Below are 18,324 nucleotides of genomic sequence, written 5' to 3' on the forward strand. Positions count from 1 at the left end.
AACATAAACTACTTCAACCACTACAATGACAATCCAGATAATCACGAAAACTCCTTAGTTCCTCCATGTGGGAAATTTAGGAAAATAAGGAAGATTAAATCATTCTGCCACCAACCCAACATCTCCTGCTCTTAGCAGTGACGACAAACAACTTTGTCGTATACCATCTAATGACTCACTCTTCGCTGATCAAATGTTCTAGCATCTCATTCATTTTCTGGTCATAAAATAATAAACCTAAGCATATTGTTCAACACCTAGGAAGCACGGACTCTACAAAAACCTCTGTAAGGCAACCTCTGTAAGGCATGTTAGATGTCAGCATGCATCAGATAGCCCTATATGTGTTGGAAATTAAATCAATTAATTTTATTTTACAAAACATTCCTGACACAGTCCAACAAGTTTTGGAGCAGCCCCAACAGTTCCCAACACAGCCCAACGTATCTTTTGTGATTTTCTTGTATTTTGTTGCAAATTACTACTTATTCTTGGGTTAATGTTTTTCACGCTCATTGCTATTGCCTGGTTGTTTTTGTTTATCGGATGGTTTGTCATGACTCCAGAGGTATATCAATGATAGTGTTATAAACTTGATGGTACTTTGATGTTCAATGTCAAATTATGCAAATATGTATGCGGGCAATGAATGTAAATAAAACTTATTATTTGTAGAATATGCAACAATAATGCCTATAATTGGTTCTAAATTTACTTTAACTGCTTACATCTAGAAGAGAAAAACCAAAACTAAATATGCCTAAATATGTATTTTTTAAACTATTGTCAAAAGACACTAACCTCTCCTAAGGTATCAAAAATTCCATTAACCTCTCTTGACATTTGATTTCCAAGGCATTTGCACTTCATCAATTTACTATCAAAGTAACCAATGTAAATATTCAAGAAATTGACTATTTTGCCCTTCCCCAACTTTAACACAAAAAAATTTGGCAAGGCTAGGAATTCATCCCAATGATGGAGTTCACACTTTTTTCATGGGCGGGGCGGGGCGGGGCGGGGGAATGATAACAGTCTTTTAGATATTTGAACTCCTTTCATGGGGGCTATTCTCCGCTTTTATAGCCTTGCTCCCACCCAACTAACACCCAATACTTGGAGGATTTATCTTGAGTTTTGTTGCCTTTGTATTGAGGCATAGAAAGAGCTTAAATTTTTAAGTTCCAGAAGTTTTACCCTAAAGATCCATCCCCAAGAGAGGCATTGGTTCTATAATACTTCCCAAAAGGTAATCCATCTGCTAATAAAAAACCCCTGATTCAATCAAAGGCTGAAAAGAAAGCTTCTTTATGGGCTGGACAAAACCCCAGCCAGCATATAATTAGTGAGGGATGGCTGAATTCCATCACAATCCTACCACCCTCACAAGTGATGAAGCTAAAAATATTGTTGCCCTTAAAAAGATCAAACCCAATACTTTTGCTAAAATGATCATGAACACCAACTTTTTGACCCTTTATATATAGGGCCCTCAACCTTCAACAGAAGGCTAATAAGGAAGTCAATGGGATCACCCCTGAGAAGAAGTCCTAGGACCTTTCCTTAAAAGACAAAGGAGAGGTGGTGACAGAGGCCCTTGATAGAGGGTAAAAGAGAAAGAAGGAAGAGAGGATGGCCCCCCGTTGTCAAACAAAAAGGCATCCAGATTGGTCAGCTAACCATTTTCCAGCTTTACTGCGATGGGGATTGATCCTGCAGATGAGATGACCTATTTAACATGGTGCTCAAACAAGGTGCCTCTGTCTTTGGCAACACAAGAGACACCAAGGAAGCTCCCCATGGATCTCCCTCTTGAAAGATTCCAAGGATCTAGGCCATGCATTCACCTACAGCCTGTTCAGCCTGCTATCCATTGCAAGCTGCAAGGTAAGTATGCTTAATTTGTTGTGTGTTATGTCTCTCTTCAATTTGATTCCATGGACCAAGTTGCTAGGTTCTTCTCAAGGTACCCTATAGATCTATAAGTTGTCCACCCAAATTGGGAGATTGAAGGATGCTTGCAAGATATATATAGTGTTCATTAATTCACTAGTCATGATATACAAGGGCCCTTAATTATGGCCACTTAGACATTAGTTTGGTATCACGGGCATGCCTCACCCTCACTTCCCAAGTTTGTGGTGCCCAATATGGTTTGTGAGTTACAGTTACCTTTGTGAGAAAGCTTGGTTGACCATGTCTTCAAAATCCACAAACACGTGGCAGCTTCACAGAATCACTGAGACGCTCTTTTCGTTGTAGGCTTGCAGTTTTCACCTGTCGCATGTGCGTTTTGCACATGCACCCCCTTACACTTACCATCGTTAGTCCACACCCCCCCCCCCCCCAGGCGCATGCGCACGCACAGGCACCACCTATCAGGTGAATCCATGCCAAGAGATGTTGAGGTCAGTGCTGTTCCAAGTCGGTGCCATGATCTAAATTGGTAAAGGCAAGGGCCTTTTGCTAGGCATGTAGTCTCAATATGTGTATGCAATGCGTAACTAAAATAGGGCTGCACGTTTTGGCAGAAAATGACCCAGAGAGTTGTATAACAGCTGTACATGTCTTATGCATCATTTTGGTTCCGAAAGTTTATGCTTGTCAAGGGGAAAATAGTCAATTTTTAAAAAAATTCAATTGGCTACTAAATAAATTGACCTTGAAGTTAGGGGGGGGGGGGGGGGGGAGGCGTGTATAAGTGTACCAAAAATCAAATTTTAAGAAAGGTACATGGGATTTTTGAAACATTAAGGGAGGTCCATGTCTTTTTGCAAAACATCAAGACGTGAATGTCTTTTGCCCTAAATTAATTAATTGATAGATCACAGCCATGTTGCATCCTAGATTTTTGTCTCTTAGTTCAACACAAGAAGGCATGGTATTTCTAAACTGTTATATCAAACCAAAATTTGAGAGTGAGGGATTTTTAAAAAATAAAATAAAAAGCTTGTGAGGGGATAAAGAATCCCCAACGTCTCAAAAGCAAAACCAAAGGCCCTAATCCTTTAAATAAAAAATTACTCCCTTTTATAACCCTCAGCAAACCAGGCAGGAACAAAACCCAATCAAACAAAATAAATTAGCCTTTCTCTTCAACCTTGAAAGCATATAGAAAATCTCCCCTACAAAAAATTCTCACTTTTCTCGACTTAAAATTGTCCCTCTTTGCCATTTTCCGTCCCTCATACACAAGGAGTTTGACACCTCCCACTCCCCAACAAAATGAGGACCAAACTCCTAGTAGAATATATTACAACATGATATTTACAATTAAATTAAACCTACCACAATTAGATAAATTCTATAACATTTTGCACATCTTTTCCTCGTTTGTATACACTGTACGCTCTGCACAATGGATCTATTTCTTCATTCTTTACTTCAAGTGGGGAGGAATTCTATTGGGATTGCCAATTTCCTAGGGCTCTTATTGATAGGGAGGTGTTGGAGATCATCTCCCTACAAAGTTTGTTGGAGGGTAGTCTTCATGGATTCTTGATTCTTTGAGGGAGTACTCCTGTAAGTCTCTTTTTGGGGATTTAACCAACAAAAATATGTCCTACTGCTTGATAGTTCTATCTGGAAGGCAATAGTCCCCTTAAAGATTAAGGCTTTTTGTTTGGTCAGATGCTCTTAATAGTGTTAACACTAACAACTTGTAGAATAGAAGACCTCTAATGGCTTTATCTCTAAATGTTTTATCCCCACCCCCCCCCCCCCCTCCCCTTTTTGAACAACAAAACAAATCTATTAATGAGAAGAAATAATTACAGTGGAAGGAGAATAAGAAATCCTCCAAAAAATAAGGCAACAAATAAGACTAAAATTAAGCTGCCTTCTAATCCCTTTGGGGGACAGCGAGAGACCCTCAAAAACCCCAAAAGAATGTGCCTAAAAAGAAGAATAAAAAGTAACTTTCTTCCAAAATAAAGTTTGGAGAAGTCTCCTGATCTTTGAAAATTCTAGCACTCTTTTTACCCAAAGCATCCACAGAATCGTATAGCTGCACATTCCTAGAATAACCTATCTTTCATTCTTCCCAAAACCCCAAAAATTTCTTTTTAGAGAAGAAATTAGAATTTTTGTTGGTGTGGGAGAAGATTCATTTTTTGGCTTCTCTATGGTGCGTGGGTAATGGTACTTTCAAGGGGATATGCTGCTCAGATATTCAGCGGGATTGGCATTCTCTGTTGACTTCTTAGGCTGTTCTGGTTTCCTTGGGCTGTTTTTTTTACACTTTTTGATTTTCTTATTTTGTTTTCCCTGGGATTTCCCAGTTTTTTAAGATGTATCTTCTCCTGATTGGTCATTCTTATTCTGTCTATAAGATTATGATTAAAGGAATGACCTAACTTGAAGATAGGTCTCTCCCTCTATTTATAATACAAATTAAATACATTCTAATGATCATAATACTCTTACTAACTCTCACTAATTAACATACTAACACAATAATAATAATAAAAGACTAAAATAACCTTTGACACTCCCCATCAATCTAGAGCACAAGTATCATATGCTCATGGCATGTTACAAATAAATTTAACACGAGCCCCCCCCCCCCCTCTCTTTCCCAAAAAAAATCAACTTCTTGCATATTAGACTTCATGTAAATGGTAGTAATGAGCTTCTGCACAAGTTTCTACCAAACAAAATGGCAATCAACTTCAATGTGTGTCTTTCGCTCATGAAAGATCAGGTTGAAGGCAATATGACGAGCAGCTGGATTATCACACATCAACTCCAGAGACTGAGAATGTGGAAAACCCAATTCTTCCAACATGTTCTTCAACCAAACAAGTTCACAAGTAGCGCGAGCCAGAGCTCTACAATTTGATTCAACCCTTGACCTAGCCACTATAGTTTGTTTCTTACTCTTCCAATAAACCAAATTACCACCAACCATGATATAATACCCAGTTAAGGATCTTTGGTTGAAAGCCGACCCAGCCCAATCCATATCTATATATCCCTAAACATAAGTGTGACCCTGATCTCGATATAAAAGACCTCTTCTCAAGTGCACCTTTGAGATATCTCATGATGCGAATTATTACATCCTAGTGACTTATCCTCAAATAATTCAAAAGATGACTCACAACACTTGTTGCAAAAGATATGTCCGACCAAGTGACTGTGAGATAATTCAACTTTCCAACTAGTCTCCGGTATCATCTAGGATTAGGAAACAAATCACCCAAATCTAACACTAACTTCTTGTTAGGATCCAGGGGTGTATCAATCGTTTTAGATCCCAACAGTCCAATTTCATCCAACAAATCATGAAGCATACTTCCTCTGTGGAAAAACAGTTCTCGTACGAGATCTAGATACTTCTATACCCAAGAAGTATTTCAACAGACCCAAATCTTTGGTTTGAAACTTAGTACATAGAAAAAGTTTAAGACTCTGAATACCTTTATCATTATCACTTGTAATAACAATATCATCCACAAGAACAACAAGTAGGATCCTACCTAATGAAGTATGACAATAAAACACATAGCGATCCACTGCACACCATCAAAAACCAAACTCAAGTACTACAACACTGAATCAACCAAACCATGCTTTAGGAGACTGTTTTAAACCATATTGTGCCTTCTTGAGCTAACAAACTAAGCCCAACTCCCCCCGAGCAACAAACCCAAGTGATTGCTCGGTATAGACCTCCTCCTCAAGATCACCATGCAAGAAGGCATTCTTCACATCTAACTGATGCAAAGGCAAATGACAAGTGGTAGCAAAGGAGATGAATAGAAGTACAAATGTAAATTTGGCAAACAGAGACAAAGCATCAGCATAATCCAAACCATACACCTAAGTATACCCCTTAGCAACAAGACGTGACTTCAAACGAGCCACAAAATCATCAAGGTTTACTTTCACAGTGTATAACCAGCAACAACCAACCACAGATTTGTTAGGAGGAAGAGATAACGAGTCCCAAGTAACATTGTTCTGTAAAGCATTCACCTCTTCAACCATGGCATTCCTCCACCCAGAGTGGGCTAAGGCTTACAAAACAAATTTAGGAAGGTCAACAGATGATAGAGCAATAACAAAATAATAACAGGAGGGTGATAAAAAGTCATAGCAAACATAGTTGAAAATGGGATGTTGTTTACATGTGCGTTTACCTTTTCGGACAGCCATGGGTGGGTCAACATCATGGGAATATATGATCATCAAGCGAGGAAAACAAGCAATGGTAGTAGAAGCTAGAGGGGACTCTCTTCCTTGGAGCTGCTGTCACGAATACACCTAAAAATTAGGACAATCAAGATGATGAGAAGGACTTGAACTACATGGAGACACAAGTGGCTGATTGAGCAAGGACAACAAACTAGAATCTGGAAGATTAGGCGAAGCAAGAGACTCATTGAGATCAGAAGCACTTACGGACTAAGTGTAGTAAGGTGTAGACTCAAAGAAGATAAATCTGTAGAAAAAAAAAAAGAAAAAGAAAGCGATGCGACGTAAGACTATAACAAAGATATCCCTTTTGAGTATATGAGTAGCCCAAAAAGACACATTTTATAGCACAAGGATCCAACTTATCCACCCTAGAAGTTAGTTGATGAACAAAGGACACACACTCGAATATACGAGGTAAAGAGAATAGAAGTCAATTAGGAATGAAAATGGAGTAGGGAATTTTACCACTAAGAGCAGAGGATGGCATCCTATTGATAAGATAGCAATCAGTAAATACAGCATCACTCCAAAACACTTTAGATACATGTATTTGATAAAGTAAGGTGCGACTAATTTCAAGGATATGTCTATTTTTCCTCTCTGCAACTCAATTTTGTTTAGGCGTGTGGGCACAAGATAATTGACGAATAATACTAAATTGAGCCATACACAGTGAATTGAGCACTGAAATACTCTTCGCATTATCACTCCGAACTTCGAAGTATTTGAATAGGCAAATGAAATTAAGTCTTTATTTCATAACAAAAGCCAAAAAATATGTGAAATAACTCAAAACAATCTTTTATTAAATATAGCCAAGTCATCCTTGAATAATCATCCACAAAGGTTACAAAGTACCCAAAACCCAGCTTAGACACAACTCTACTAGGACCCTAAACATCAAATGGACTAACATGAAAGAGCTTTCAGCCCATTTATTAAGTTGGGAAGCAAAAGGGACACGATGATGCTTTCCCAACTGACAAGACTAGACCCAGAACTCAAATTAGGAACTAGACGTTTCAACTTTTCTAATGAAGGATGGCCAAGGTGACAATGAACTTGGAGAGGTGTGGCAGAAGCAATGCAAGGGATCAAAGGAGATAGTGGCTCAAAATGATACAGTTCACCACCTTCACGCCCTTCGCCAATCGTCTACCTCATCTTCCAATCCAAAATAACCACATAATCAAGGAAGAAAGTTACTGAACAACTCATGAATTTAGTAATCTTGCTAGCAAACATAAGATCCAAAGGAAGCTTGGGAATATACAAAACCGAAGGAAGAGAAATATAAGAAGTGGGATTTTAAGTCCCAATTCTCTTGACGACAGTGGTGGATCCATCAACAAGAGTAACACAAGGCAAATTTGTAGGATACTAAAGAGTATAGAAGAAATTAGGGTATACCTATGATATGATCAATGGGAGTGGAGTCCATAACCCAGGGACTAGGAGTACTAGATGACAGACATTCTATGGGATTACTTGTTTAGGTAAGAGATGCAATGGGAAGAGAAGCTTGTTGTGGCACTTGATACTGCTAGAACTTGGAATACTCTTCCTCTGACAAAGATACAGTACGTTGCCCCCCACTTGGCCCCAAAGGAGTGTAGTCAATGGTGGCTGATTGGCTGCCCCCAAAGGTGTGGAGTTGGTGGTGGTTGCATTGGCAACACGTGAAGGTCTTTCGTGGAGATCCCAACACTACTCAATAGCATGATTACCTCATCCACAATAAGCTCACTTGCAAAGAGTGCCTCTACCTTGTCCATCTCCACCACCACAACTGTTTGAACCACCTCCATAACTTCCACAATTGTTTGGTAAAGAACTAGAATCATCATATGTGGTAAACGCTGTCCTCTCATAGACAGATGCAAGAGTAGGAGAATGTGTGCTAAAGGAAGCACGAAGGACACGAGAATAAACATTGACAAATGATGGCAACTCTGCACTACTAAGTATCTGAGACCGGACTGCCTTGAACTTGGGTCTCAAGCTCGCTAGAACCTGAAGAACTATCATCTACTCCCTCTACTTCTGCATCTCACGAACGTCGACAGTTATAGGTTGCACAACATTAAGCTCCTCACAAATACGCTTCATCATTCCAAAATAATTGGCAATGCTTCTGTCTCCCTACTTTTATTGAAAGCAGTCCTGGGATAAATCATACATACGTGTAAAATTACTAGAGTATAGAAGCTTGGCATAATCCCAAATCTCCTTGCACATATCTGGATGCAAGAACATCCGTGTAATCTGGGGCTCTATTGAATTCCACAAGAGAGAAACAATCAAGGCATCTTCCTGAATCCACACTTCTTTTCTCTTCTCATCAGAAGGATCAAATTGAAGCAAGTGGTCAAATTTTCCTCATCCTGCTAAATAAACTCAAAAAGCCTTAGACTATTGAACATAATTCTTTCCATCCAACTTTTGAGTTGTTAAATGTGGCAGCAATGAAGAGAACATGTTTTTGCAATTCATAGACTCCATCCCAACACTCACAAACTAGTAGCCACACCAATGTCATCAAGAAGAACAATCAAAACTAATCGAGACAACCACAAATGATGTGAAGCACTAAAACAACCACAAGTGAGGTGAACCACTTACAAACTGATATAGCACTGCCACAGCCTCAGAAATCAACTTACTAACACTGTCACTGCTCCAAGACACTCACAAAAAAGCTATTATGAACACGAGCAACAACTAACGGATTACCACAAGTGCATGGTTGAAAAAGGTTGGATCTTTGAGCAAAAAACATGCCCAACAGCTTGATAATATGGTCCAGGGAAGGAATGAAAACATGGTGGAGGGAAAAAATCAGAAAAAGGTGGCCGAAATCTCTCTCATGCACCGACAAGTGCAGTCGAGACTGCTGGTAGTCTACCAGCGTGTGGAACACTTCTCGGCAATGGGATTTGGAGGGTTAGGTTTCATAGGGTTCTATTTTTGGCTATATGGTTGGTTTTGTGAAATAATGAAGGGCTGAGGTGTATCTGAGACGGGCAACCACAGGAAGGTGTTTTCCAGCGACAACTGAGTGTGATAGGGTTTAGGTTGGATTACGCTCTAATACCATGTTAATATTTTGATTAAATGAATGACATAACTTGAAGATAGGTCTCTCCATCTATTTATACCATAATACCCTTACTAACTCTCACTAATTAACATATAAACACAGTTAATAATAATAATATTAAAAGAAAAAAAAAAGTAACCATTAACACTATCTAATGAATTTCTTTTGCTATCCAAAAAAAAAATCACGAATAGTTTCTGGAGCCGCTCACGCCTCAACAAAACAAAAAAACAAGTTATCCACATATACCTCACCACTTGCAAGGAAAATATGTCTTTATACCCTGGATGTTTGTTCTTGTTTTAAAAGCTCAGAATCAGTGTTTCACCTTTTTCTTCATTGCTCCTTTTCTACGTGTGCAGAATAATTTTTTCTATTTATTTGGAGAGAGATGGGTGTATCCAGAATTGATGGAGGATTTATTGGCTATATAGTTTTCAGGTTTTTGGGACAGGTAAAGATGATTTGGCATTGCGGAGGTGTGTGATGTTTGCTGTTTTGTGGGGGATTTTTTATTGGAGCAGAATGCTCAAATTTTTATGGGATAGAGGATGTCTCCAGCCATGCTTTGGGATAGGATTCAGTATCTGACCTCCTTGTGGGCTTTTGAAGCACAATGTTCCAGGGGAGTGGTTTTTTCAGATTCGCAGCATGATTGGCAGGCAGTGCTGCTTTGATATTTTTGGTTATTGTTCCCTTATCTTCTAAGGATGATCTCTTATGCTCCTTGTCCTACTTGTTTTTTAAATAAAATCTCTTTTTTTGATCCAAAAAAATAACATAAAAGTGTGCTAATAGCTAAGAACTCCTAACTATTCAGTCAAGCATTACAACTTACAACCAGCCAACAGAAGGAAACCCCAAGTAAGAGATGAAAGATATTCAAAGCGGCAATCAAAAACTAACTAGGAGCATGTCAAGACCAGCTCCCAAACCTCAACTGTTAGCTCATATCATTTATAATAAGCTAAACAAAAATGCAAAATATATGGACCATCCAGTCACACAACACTAAGAAATGATTCTCCCCGCAATGCTACGGATCTATATGGTATCATTTATGCCTTCTATTTTCATATCTGTATGAAAAAATAGACATGGAAACGCAATAGTTTACGCTGTTAGTTTTTTTTGTCTTTGTTGCCCATTTTCAGTTATTTAAAAAAAGAAATGGAAAATCAGATTTTATGATTTTTAGTTGTTGTGGCAACCTATTACCACCGTAATACTTTAATATCCATAATTAACTTTTGTGACTTAAATAATTTATTTTTTATACATAATTTTTAATTAAAATTAAAATAAAATGACCATGTAAATGTAAAATATAATTAAAATAAAGTATCCATAATTTTTTTAAAAAATTAAAAAAAATAATAAAGCCATCTAAAAAATATCTTCATTTTGTATTTTTATTATTTTAATCAAATACAAAACTGAGCATTTGCTCAATCAAGTTTTTAATTTGTTTTAGTTTTTTAAAATTAACCAAATAGGTTGCCAGTTTTCAGTTTTTGTTTCTTGTTTTTTAGTTTCATAATTTTCGACAGCAATACCAAATGGCCCCTAAGCATCTTGCTCATGCATACAAAAAGAAACAAGAAACAGGGAAGGGATCGGTACTTAAAGTTGCTCATTATGTTTCGCTTAATACAAGAATCCAAGTTGGAAGATGGGGTGTTTTCCAGTTAGAAGTATTTGCGAGTCTAAATTTGATTATTGGGTTTTCTTCCCTTCTCCATGGGCATTAGAGATTATTGCAATTTTGTGGCACCCTAGACTTGCCAATATATGTACACAGGTTTTACTCTTTCTCTATTCTTTTAGAGATGAGAGGTTTTAAAGAGTGACAAATTATAAAAGATTAAAATTATTGAGAGAAAAAAGAGTACGAAGAGTACAACAAGGAAAAATAAGGAAAATAGGAAGGATAAGGTATGCCCTCGATACAACAGAAATAATAACAAACTAGAAAACCAAAAAACAAAGATTACAAAACAGCTCTGGAGAAAGCAACCAAGTCCCGTTGTGGATAGGTAATGCTGAAAGAAATAATTCGCCAAAACCCACACCAGCACGAGAAACACCAAACCATTCCAAAGCAAGTTAAGAGGAGTATCCAAGTTCTTAAAGATTCTAGCATTTGTCTCCAACCAATGGACTTCTGGGTTATGGTGTTGGGTTTGTTTGGAGTGAGCTGGGTTATGCCACAATCTGTAGTGGGACTTCTAGCATGTTGGCAAGGCAGATTTGGTCGTTATCAAAATGGGTTTATTTGGTTGATAGTTCCTCATTGTTTATTGTGGTGTCTTTGGAGGGAGAGAAGTAGGTGTTTTGAAGATAAGGAAAGATCCATTTCAGACCTGAAGCTATTTTTCTTTACAACTTTGATGGATTGGTTGGCTGCTTTGTGAAACCAATCATTTTCTTCTGTTTTTGATTTACTAGATTCTTGTAATTTCTGTTTTTGATTTGTTTACCCCATGTACACTCCTTGTGTACTTGGTGTTCATTTTTTATATCAATAAACTTATTACTTAAAAAAAAAAAAAGATTCCAGAAGATGGCCAAAAATTGAGCATTCCCATAAAGCCTCTGTCCTTCCCCCTTCCAAAAATGTCAAACAATTTACTCTTGAAGATTCAAGAGAAATGATAATGTAAGAAATGAGACCAGATCTCTCCACTCTTGTAGTCCCATGACTCCCATCTTCCTTATCCAACAACCCACACTACTCCAATCTATCCAAACTTGTTTACATTCTTAGGAGGGAAGACATTAGTTTATACGAAATTCAACGGGGGATAGTAACTCTAGATTATTTCATTTAGTGATTAATAGGAAAAGGAAGAAGATTTCCATCAATGAGCTAGAGCTAGATTCTAGTTTCATGGTGGGAGATCATAAGCACAGGTGAGGTGATTACAAGTTTTTATATAGATTTGTACTCAGAGGTTACAACATGCAACAGATGGCCGGGATGTGTCTCAGCAGAGAGAGAGAGAGATAGGAATTGAAGGAGATGACAGTAATGCATGGCTGGGAAGGAGGAAAGAAAGGGAGAGGCTGGGAAGACAAATTCTATCAGGCACACTTTTTTTTTAATGGCAAAAGACCAACCATGCCCCTTTATGTTGTAGTTACACCTTTTTTTCCCCCAAAAGCAACCCCAAGTTGCTTCTTGAGAAATACTCCCCCCTCCAAAAAAAAAAAAAATGTTGTTCTAAAGAAGTACTTCTTGCATTAAGTACTTGTTTGAATGCAAGCCAAACGATACTTTTTTGCACAAGCACTTTATTTTAATTATTTTTTGCAACTATTTTTTTTAAGTGGTTCCAAACAGGGGCTGAGTAGGAGATCAAGGGGTTGAAGGAGGGCCTACATTTCCTTATGGGATCATATCATCGTTCGAGTATTCCCATTTATTTTTCTATTTTTGGAATCCTAGTAGTGCAGCTGATAGCACATTCTTTGGGAATTTTTGGGGAATGTCAGTCTTATCTTCAAAGAGATTGGAAGTCAGTGTTATATAATAAGCCGAATCGTGGATGTCCAATGATGTCTTATCCACCATCTACAGTACTTCTATTCAGGTTTGAATGGATTTTTTTTATGTAGAGAAACCAGTGGGGCAGATAAGTTAGAGAAGACAGAGACTTTTCATGGTCAGGTATAACAGGGATCATCTTGTTAGTTGGGATGTGGGGTACAAAGCCTAAGTCGACAGGGGGTAGGAATGTAGGACCCTGATGTCTAAATTTCTCTCATGGGAAAATTGTTGTGGAGGTTTCTTTTGGAAGAGGCTCCCCATGGTGCAAAATTATTACAAATATAGTCTTTATTGAAATGGACAGCACATTGATTGGAGAAATTTCTAGATGGAGGACTGCTTTTGCCGCCTTTTAAGCAGTTTTACAGAAAGCGTAGCTTTAAGAAATAACGAATTTTTTATTAGTTTAGGGATATATATTTGTTCAGTAATTTTTAATTACTATAGGGTCGTTTTGTAACTTTTTATTGCTATGAGGTTATTTTTTACTTTTAATAGTTATATCTTTAGAGTTTCTTAATTGCCTATAAGTATAGACTTATGATGTAAAGTTAGGAAGCTTTTGATGATTAATTTTCACGTCAATCTCTCTCTCACAGCAGCCTCTCTCCCCCTCTCCAACTCCCTCATGTCTATTCTATCGCTCACTCCTCACATTTTCTGCTTCCTCCTCTTTTCTCCTTCTTCCCCCTCTTTTCTTCTTCTTCCCTTCTCCTCTGTCTGTTTCTCTCTCTGTTCTGTTATATCTTCTGTTTAGTTTCCGACTTTGTTGTCTAGCAGCTGTTTCTCCCCTCAATCCTCTCTCTCTCTCTCTCTCTCTCTCTCTCTCTGTTTTTGTTGCTGTCCATCAACCCTTATTTGTCAGTTTTGACACCCTTGTCTTTTCAGACACTCTTCCATGCACAACACCCCAATCACTTCTTTCTATTCTTTGAAGGATGGCTCTCTTTCATGGGATTTTCATTTATTTAGAAATCTTAATGAAAAACAAGTCATCAAGCTTGTCAACTTACTGAAAGTTTCGGACTCTTTTCTCCCTCATTTGACATGCGATGCCCGTATTTAGCTTGAGGATAGATCAGGAATATTTTTGTCTAAATCCTTTATCTCTATTTTTGTTGAAATCCCCAACACCTTTTCCTTCCCCTCAGGAGAATTTAATTTGAAAAGCTAAAGTTCCATCTAAGATTAAGGCATTTACCTGGGATTTGGTTAGTATGCTCAGAGTAAGTTTTTTTCCTTAGCAATTAGTCCAAATATATGTTCAATGTGCCCAGACCCCGGAGTAAGCATTTTTCCTTGGCTGGTGAGGCATGAGTGACTTCTTGAGCAGTGGATGATTTTATGTTAGTAAAGTTTTGGAGGTTTGGAATAAGTAAGGAAATTTTGTGGAATTGTGCCTCTATGTGCTACTACTTTGGACCTTGTGGATGGAGAGGAATGCTACAATCAAAGATCAAGTCAGGCCATCCTGTTTGTTATGGGATATAATAGGCTATCCTTTGGGCTTTAGCTTTGGGGATTTTTATTTTTTTAATTTTTTTGGTGGTGGGGGTCTTGGACTGATTTGCAAAGGGATTGAAGCTGCACATTCTGAATTGTTACCTTAGCTTTACTTGTTGGAGGACATCTTGTTCTCTAGCTTTTGTACATTTGCCTTCTTTGTAGTTGAATTTCTTATTTTATCTAAAAACAAGCAGTCAGCTCCAACCGCATAAAATGTAAATCATGCTTACACAGGCAAACATGTCTGCACTTGTGTGTGTGCGTGCGCGCACGCATGCATGAGAAAGACAGATAGAAAGAGAGAGAGTCCCACAGTTGGTAGTTCTCATTCAAGCAATAGAAATTAGATTAGGGGTGGAAACCTCACACAGAAAATGGCCTTAAAAATGAGGATACATATATATAATGAATGGTTTGCATTCAAGTAATTCAGAACAAAGAGACTAGAATGAAACACATGTAACTTATATTTGTTTAAATTTGAACCAATTATGAAAGCAATGTTCATATCCACTTATGGAATAGACAGAAAAAAGGGTAGATGCAAGTCAATCATGTTCACATGTAATTAAATAGAAGATTGGTTCTTCTTGAGCTTACTGTTAAGGCTAGAAGCTGAACTTTTGGATTCTTACTTCCAAGGCGCTTTTTTATGCCCTTAACAACATCCTTTGCTTGTCTGACGAACAGAAAAATAATTTGACAGTAACCAGTTCAGAAACATAAACATATTTAAAAAAACAAAATCAGCATTTATACTCCACCAAAATTTTGATCCATGTGCCTATTAAAAAAAAAAAAGGGAAATCCAATCCATTTTCCTAACACTAAAATGAAATTTGGAAGAAGCATGAATCAGTAAATGAGCATCTGATTGATGTAGGCATAAATTAATGGGTCTGAATCAGCAGCACTATAATGATCTCAAGCTGAAGCTCTTAATGCTGCTAAAAAATTGATTGCCTTTGGCTGATATCAAGGATCATAGAAAGCAGGATCTGTCTGAGTCTATGTGCATGTGTGCTTCTCTGTATTTTTTGACAGCAAAGCATATCTATACCTTGTAGTTATGAAAAGATTTAGATCCACTCAAAATTTGCAAGCCCTTGATGCCCTTTTAATAAGATTTTATTTACTGACTAAAGACACATGGAAGCTTTACCCCTGAATGAAATAGTTTTTCACTACATCAACTAAAAAACACACACACGAGTATGGAGACACCTACTGTGACCAAAAATCAACCACTTGCAGCAACTAAAATGAGACAAATCTAAATTTAACACATTAAAATTAACTTTGTTTGTGGAGTATCTACTAGAAATAGAACAAAGATAATCTAAGAATTTCATAGCTTATAAAAAAGGATATATTGTCACCATAAAGCAAATGACAATGCAAAAAATGTACGAATCTATGACATGGAATACACAAGGAATGCATATTCCCAAATTTCACCATGAGAATATCTATCTCTATCCCTATTCTATTTCCTGTTATATGGAATTCCATAAGCTTTTGCACAAGTGAAATTTTCTAAATTATTAATCACTACAATTTTTATTATAATTTATTTTTTATTACATTTTATCCCTAGGAATGGACATGCAAACTAACCTAAGATTTATAATTCTATAAAAAGGATAAATTATAATAATTACTCATTATCCAGTTGACATATCAGAAGTGTAATGAGTTTGAACATCAAACATGATGCAATTTTTTTTTAAAAAAAACCAACTGAAATAAAATAATTATATTATTTGTAAAGTTTACATGAACAAATAGACAGTAGCACATGCAACACGGTAGGGTGCTCAAGACCAAGTGAAAAGCATTTGATCCAAGTTGTATAACAAGTAGTGATATCTGAAGTTAAGAAAAAATAATATACAAGATGTTCTAAATAAATGCTTTCTCATTCCCACCCCCCTCAACAGTCCAAAATGCAATATTGGAGCCTAGGACATGTTCCAAACATACATGCTCATTGAACACAGTATAGATGAAAGACGCATAAAACTAACGACCCAAGTACTTCCCCTTCGCCTTATCAGCACAGCAACCAGTTACAGAAAGCTCCTCTATCAGCCTATTAGGTGAAATCAACCCAGGAACCCAATTTATCACTTAAAACTTATGAACAAGCCAACTAGAAAAAGTTATCAAACATCCGCTGAGCTCGAATTCAAGAAAAACAAACACAAACCAAGTCAGCCGAGGATACTGATATTTCACAACTACTTGTATCAGCTAGACGAATACTATTTTTGCCGTCTGAAATAATATTCTCACACCTCTGTTATATCACCACAGAAGGAGAAGATAAGTTATCAATGTTCGGTTGAGTGTTCCTCGCTCCATACAAAACCTAGCACCAGTGCAAAGACACCTTACTTCGAACCTGCGGCGCAAAAGAGCTAAAACCCTCGAACGAATTTCATCCAACACGCCATATCAGAACTCTTTTTCCAACCACCACGTCCCAGATTTTCTAAATTCAAAGCTTCCCGATCAAATTCAAAACCGCAGACAACTAATCCATCAAACATAGCACACGCAGTTCAAAAAATAAAAAGCAACTAGAACGCTTCAAAAACACGCAACAAGGCGCAACCGTTTTATGGGAAAGAAAAAAACTAGAAAACAACGAGACAGAAACAAAGAAGAAAGCGAAATGCGTACGCAGGATCGTGATTGAGCATATCACAGATCTCGATGTTCATGGCCCAATCAGGCCCGATAAGCATGTCGCTCGTCGCCCGTTCCACCATGGAATTCACCATTTTCCAACTGCGTACTCGATCGCAAACCAACCAGAATTCTCCGGCAATATCACACAGAACTCCGGCGGCTACCCTTCTGTTGCTGCGCGTCCGCCAGAGCCTTCTTCTTCTTCTTTTTCCTTTGTTTTTTTTTTTTTTTTTCCCCTGCTTAGGAGTGATTTAATTTTTTTCCTCTATTTGGACCAATACGAATTGAACACGTGCGAGGTCTTGACCACGCGTGCCGTACTGAGGTGTACTTCCTCTGATGCCGTAGGCTGGGTGATCAACGGCCGTTACTGTTTTATTGAGTGGGGTTACTCCTAGGCTGCGAGGGCCATACTCTTAAGAAGACCTTTCAACTCGGACGCAACGGCGTCGTTTTCATCTATCTCACATAGAACGACGTCGTTTTCTGCTGGTCAAAGAACGCTTTTTCACGCCCACGCCAAGTCAAAAACGGTTGTAAATTGTAATTGCCTATCTTCTTAAATGGGCAACCTGTGTTTGTATTCTTTAATAAAAGGCACTTGCATAGCATTTTATGTGAATAAACATATAATTTCCCCATAAAATTGCTTAAATTTTAATGATCAGTTACAATGTTTCCATTAAAACTTTTAATTTTATAATTTGAGGCTCATTGTAAATTTAAGCATGTGTTTGTTTCTAAGATTAATATTTACCAAACTAAATTGTATGGATTGGATTGGATTAGATTGACAATGGTAATTATCCTCTCCCATATTTAAATTTTTATACAAAGAATAGGATAATTGATGTTTGCTTATGGTTGGTGTAATAAACATTGAATAGACTAATCATTCAAAGGATCAAAGTATACTTAGTACTTATTAGTCATGGGCATACATACACTTTAGAACTCTTTATTTTTCAAATTTGTTTAAAAAAATTATAAAAAAATAATCAACAACAATAACAACAGCAAGTCTTAAGTCTTAAATCTCAATAGGTGAGGTCGACTACATGAATCATTTTCCGCTAATTCACCCAATTCAGAGCATTTTCCTATATTAAATTAAGGGCTATTAAATACTTCCTTAGTATCTCATTTCAAGTAATTTTAAGTTTATCCCTACCCCTTTTCATGTCAAAAATCATAATTAATTCATTCCTCGCATGTGCTCTATTAGGCCTTCGTTTTAAATGTCCAAATCATCTAAGTCGTCCATCCCTTGTCT

The 18,324-nt window shown here is 37.4% G+C and overlaps 1 protein-coding gene across 1 annotated transcript in view; it reads right to left on the reverse strand.

Moving 5' to 3' along the window:
- The window catches only part of LOC131151143 (TOM1-like protein 9), a 29,453-nt gene extending 12,131 nt beyond the window's left edge, over positions 1-17,322 (reverse strand). The window contains exons 1-2 of the mRNA XM_058102387.1: positions 17,043-17,322; positions 14,958-15,036 (exon numbers count right to left, since the gene is read on the reverse strand). Of these exons, the coding sequence (XP_057958370.1) occupies positions 14,958-15,036; positions 17,043-17,143 (180 nt within the window). The 5' untranslated portion in view covers positions 17,144-17,322. The remainder of the gene's footprint in view (positions 1-14,957; positions 15,037-17,042) is intronic.
- Positions 17,323-18,324: the final 1,002 nt, after the last annotated feature.

The sequence above is a fragment of the Malania oleifera genome, chromosome 3 (genome assembly GCF_029873635.1).
Source record: "Malania oleifera isolate guangnan ecotype guangnan chromosome 3, ASM2987363v1, whole genome shotgun sequence".
Classification (NCBI taxonomy): domain Eukaryota; kingdom Viridiplantae; phylum Streptophyta; class Magnoliopsida; order Santalales; family Ximeniaceae; genus Malania; species Malania oleifera.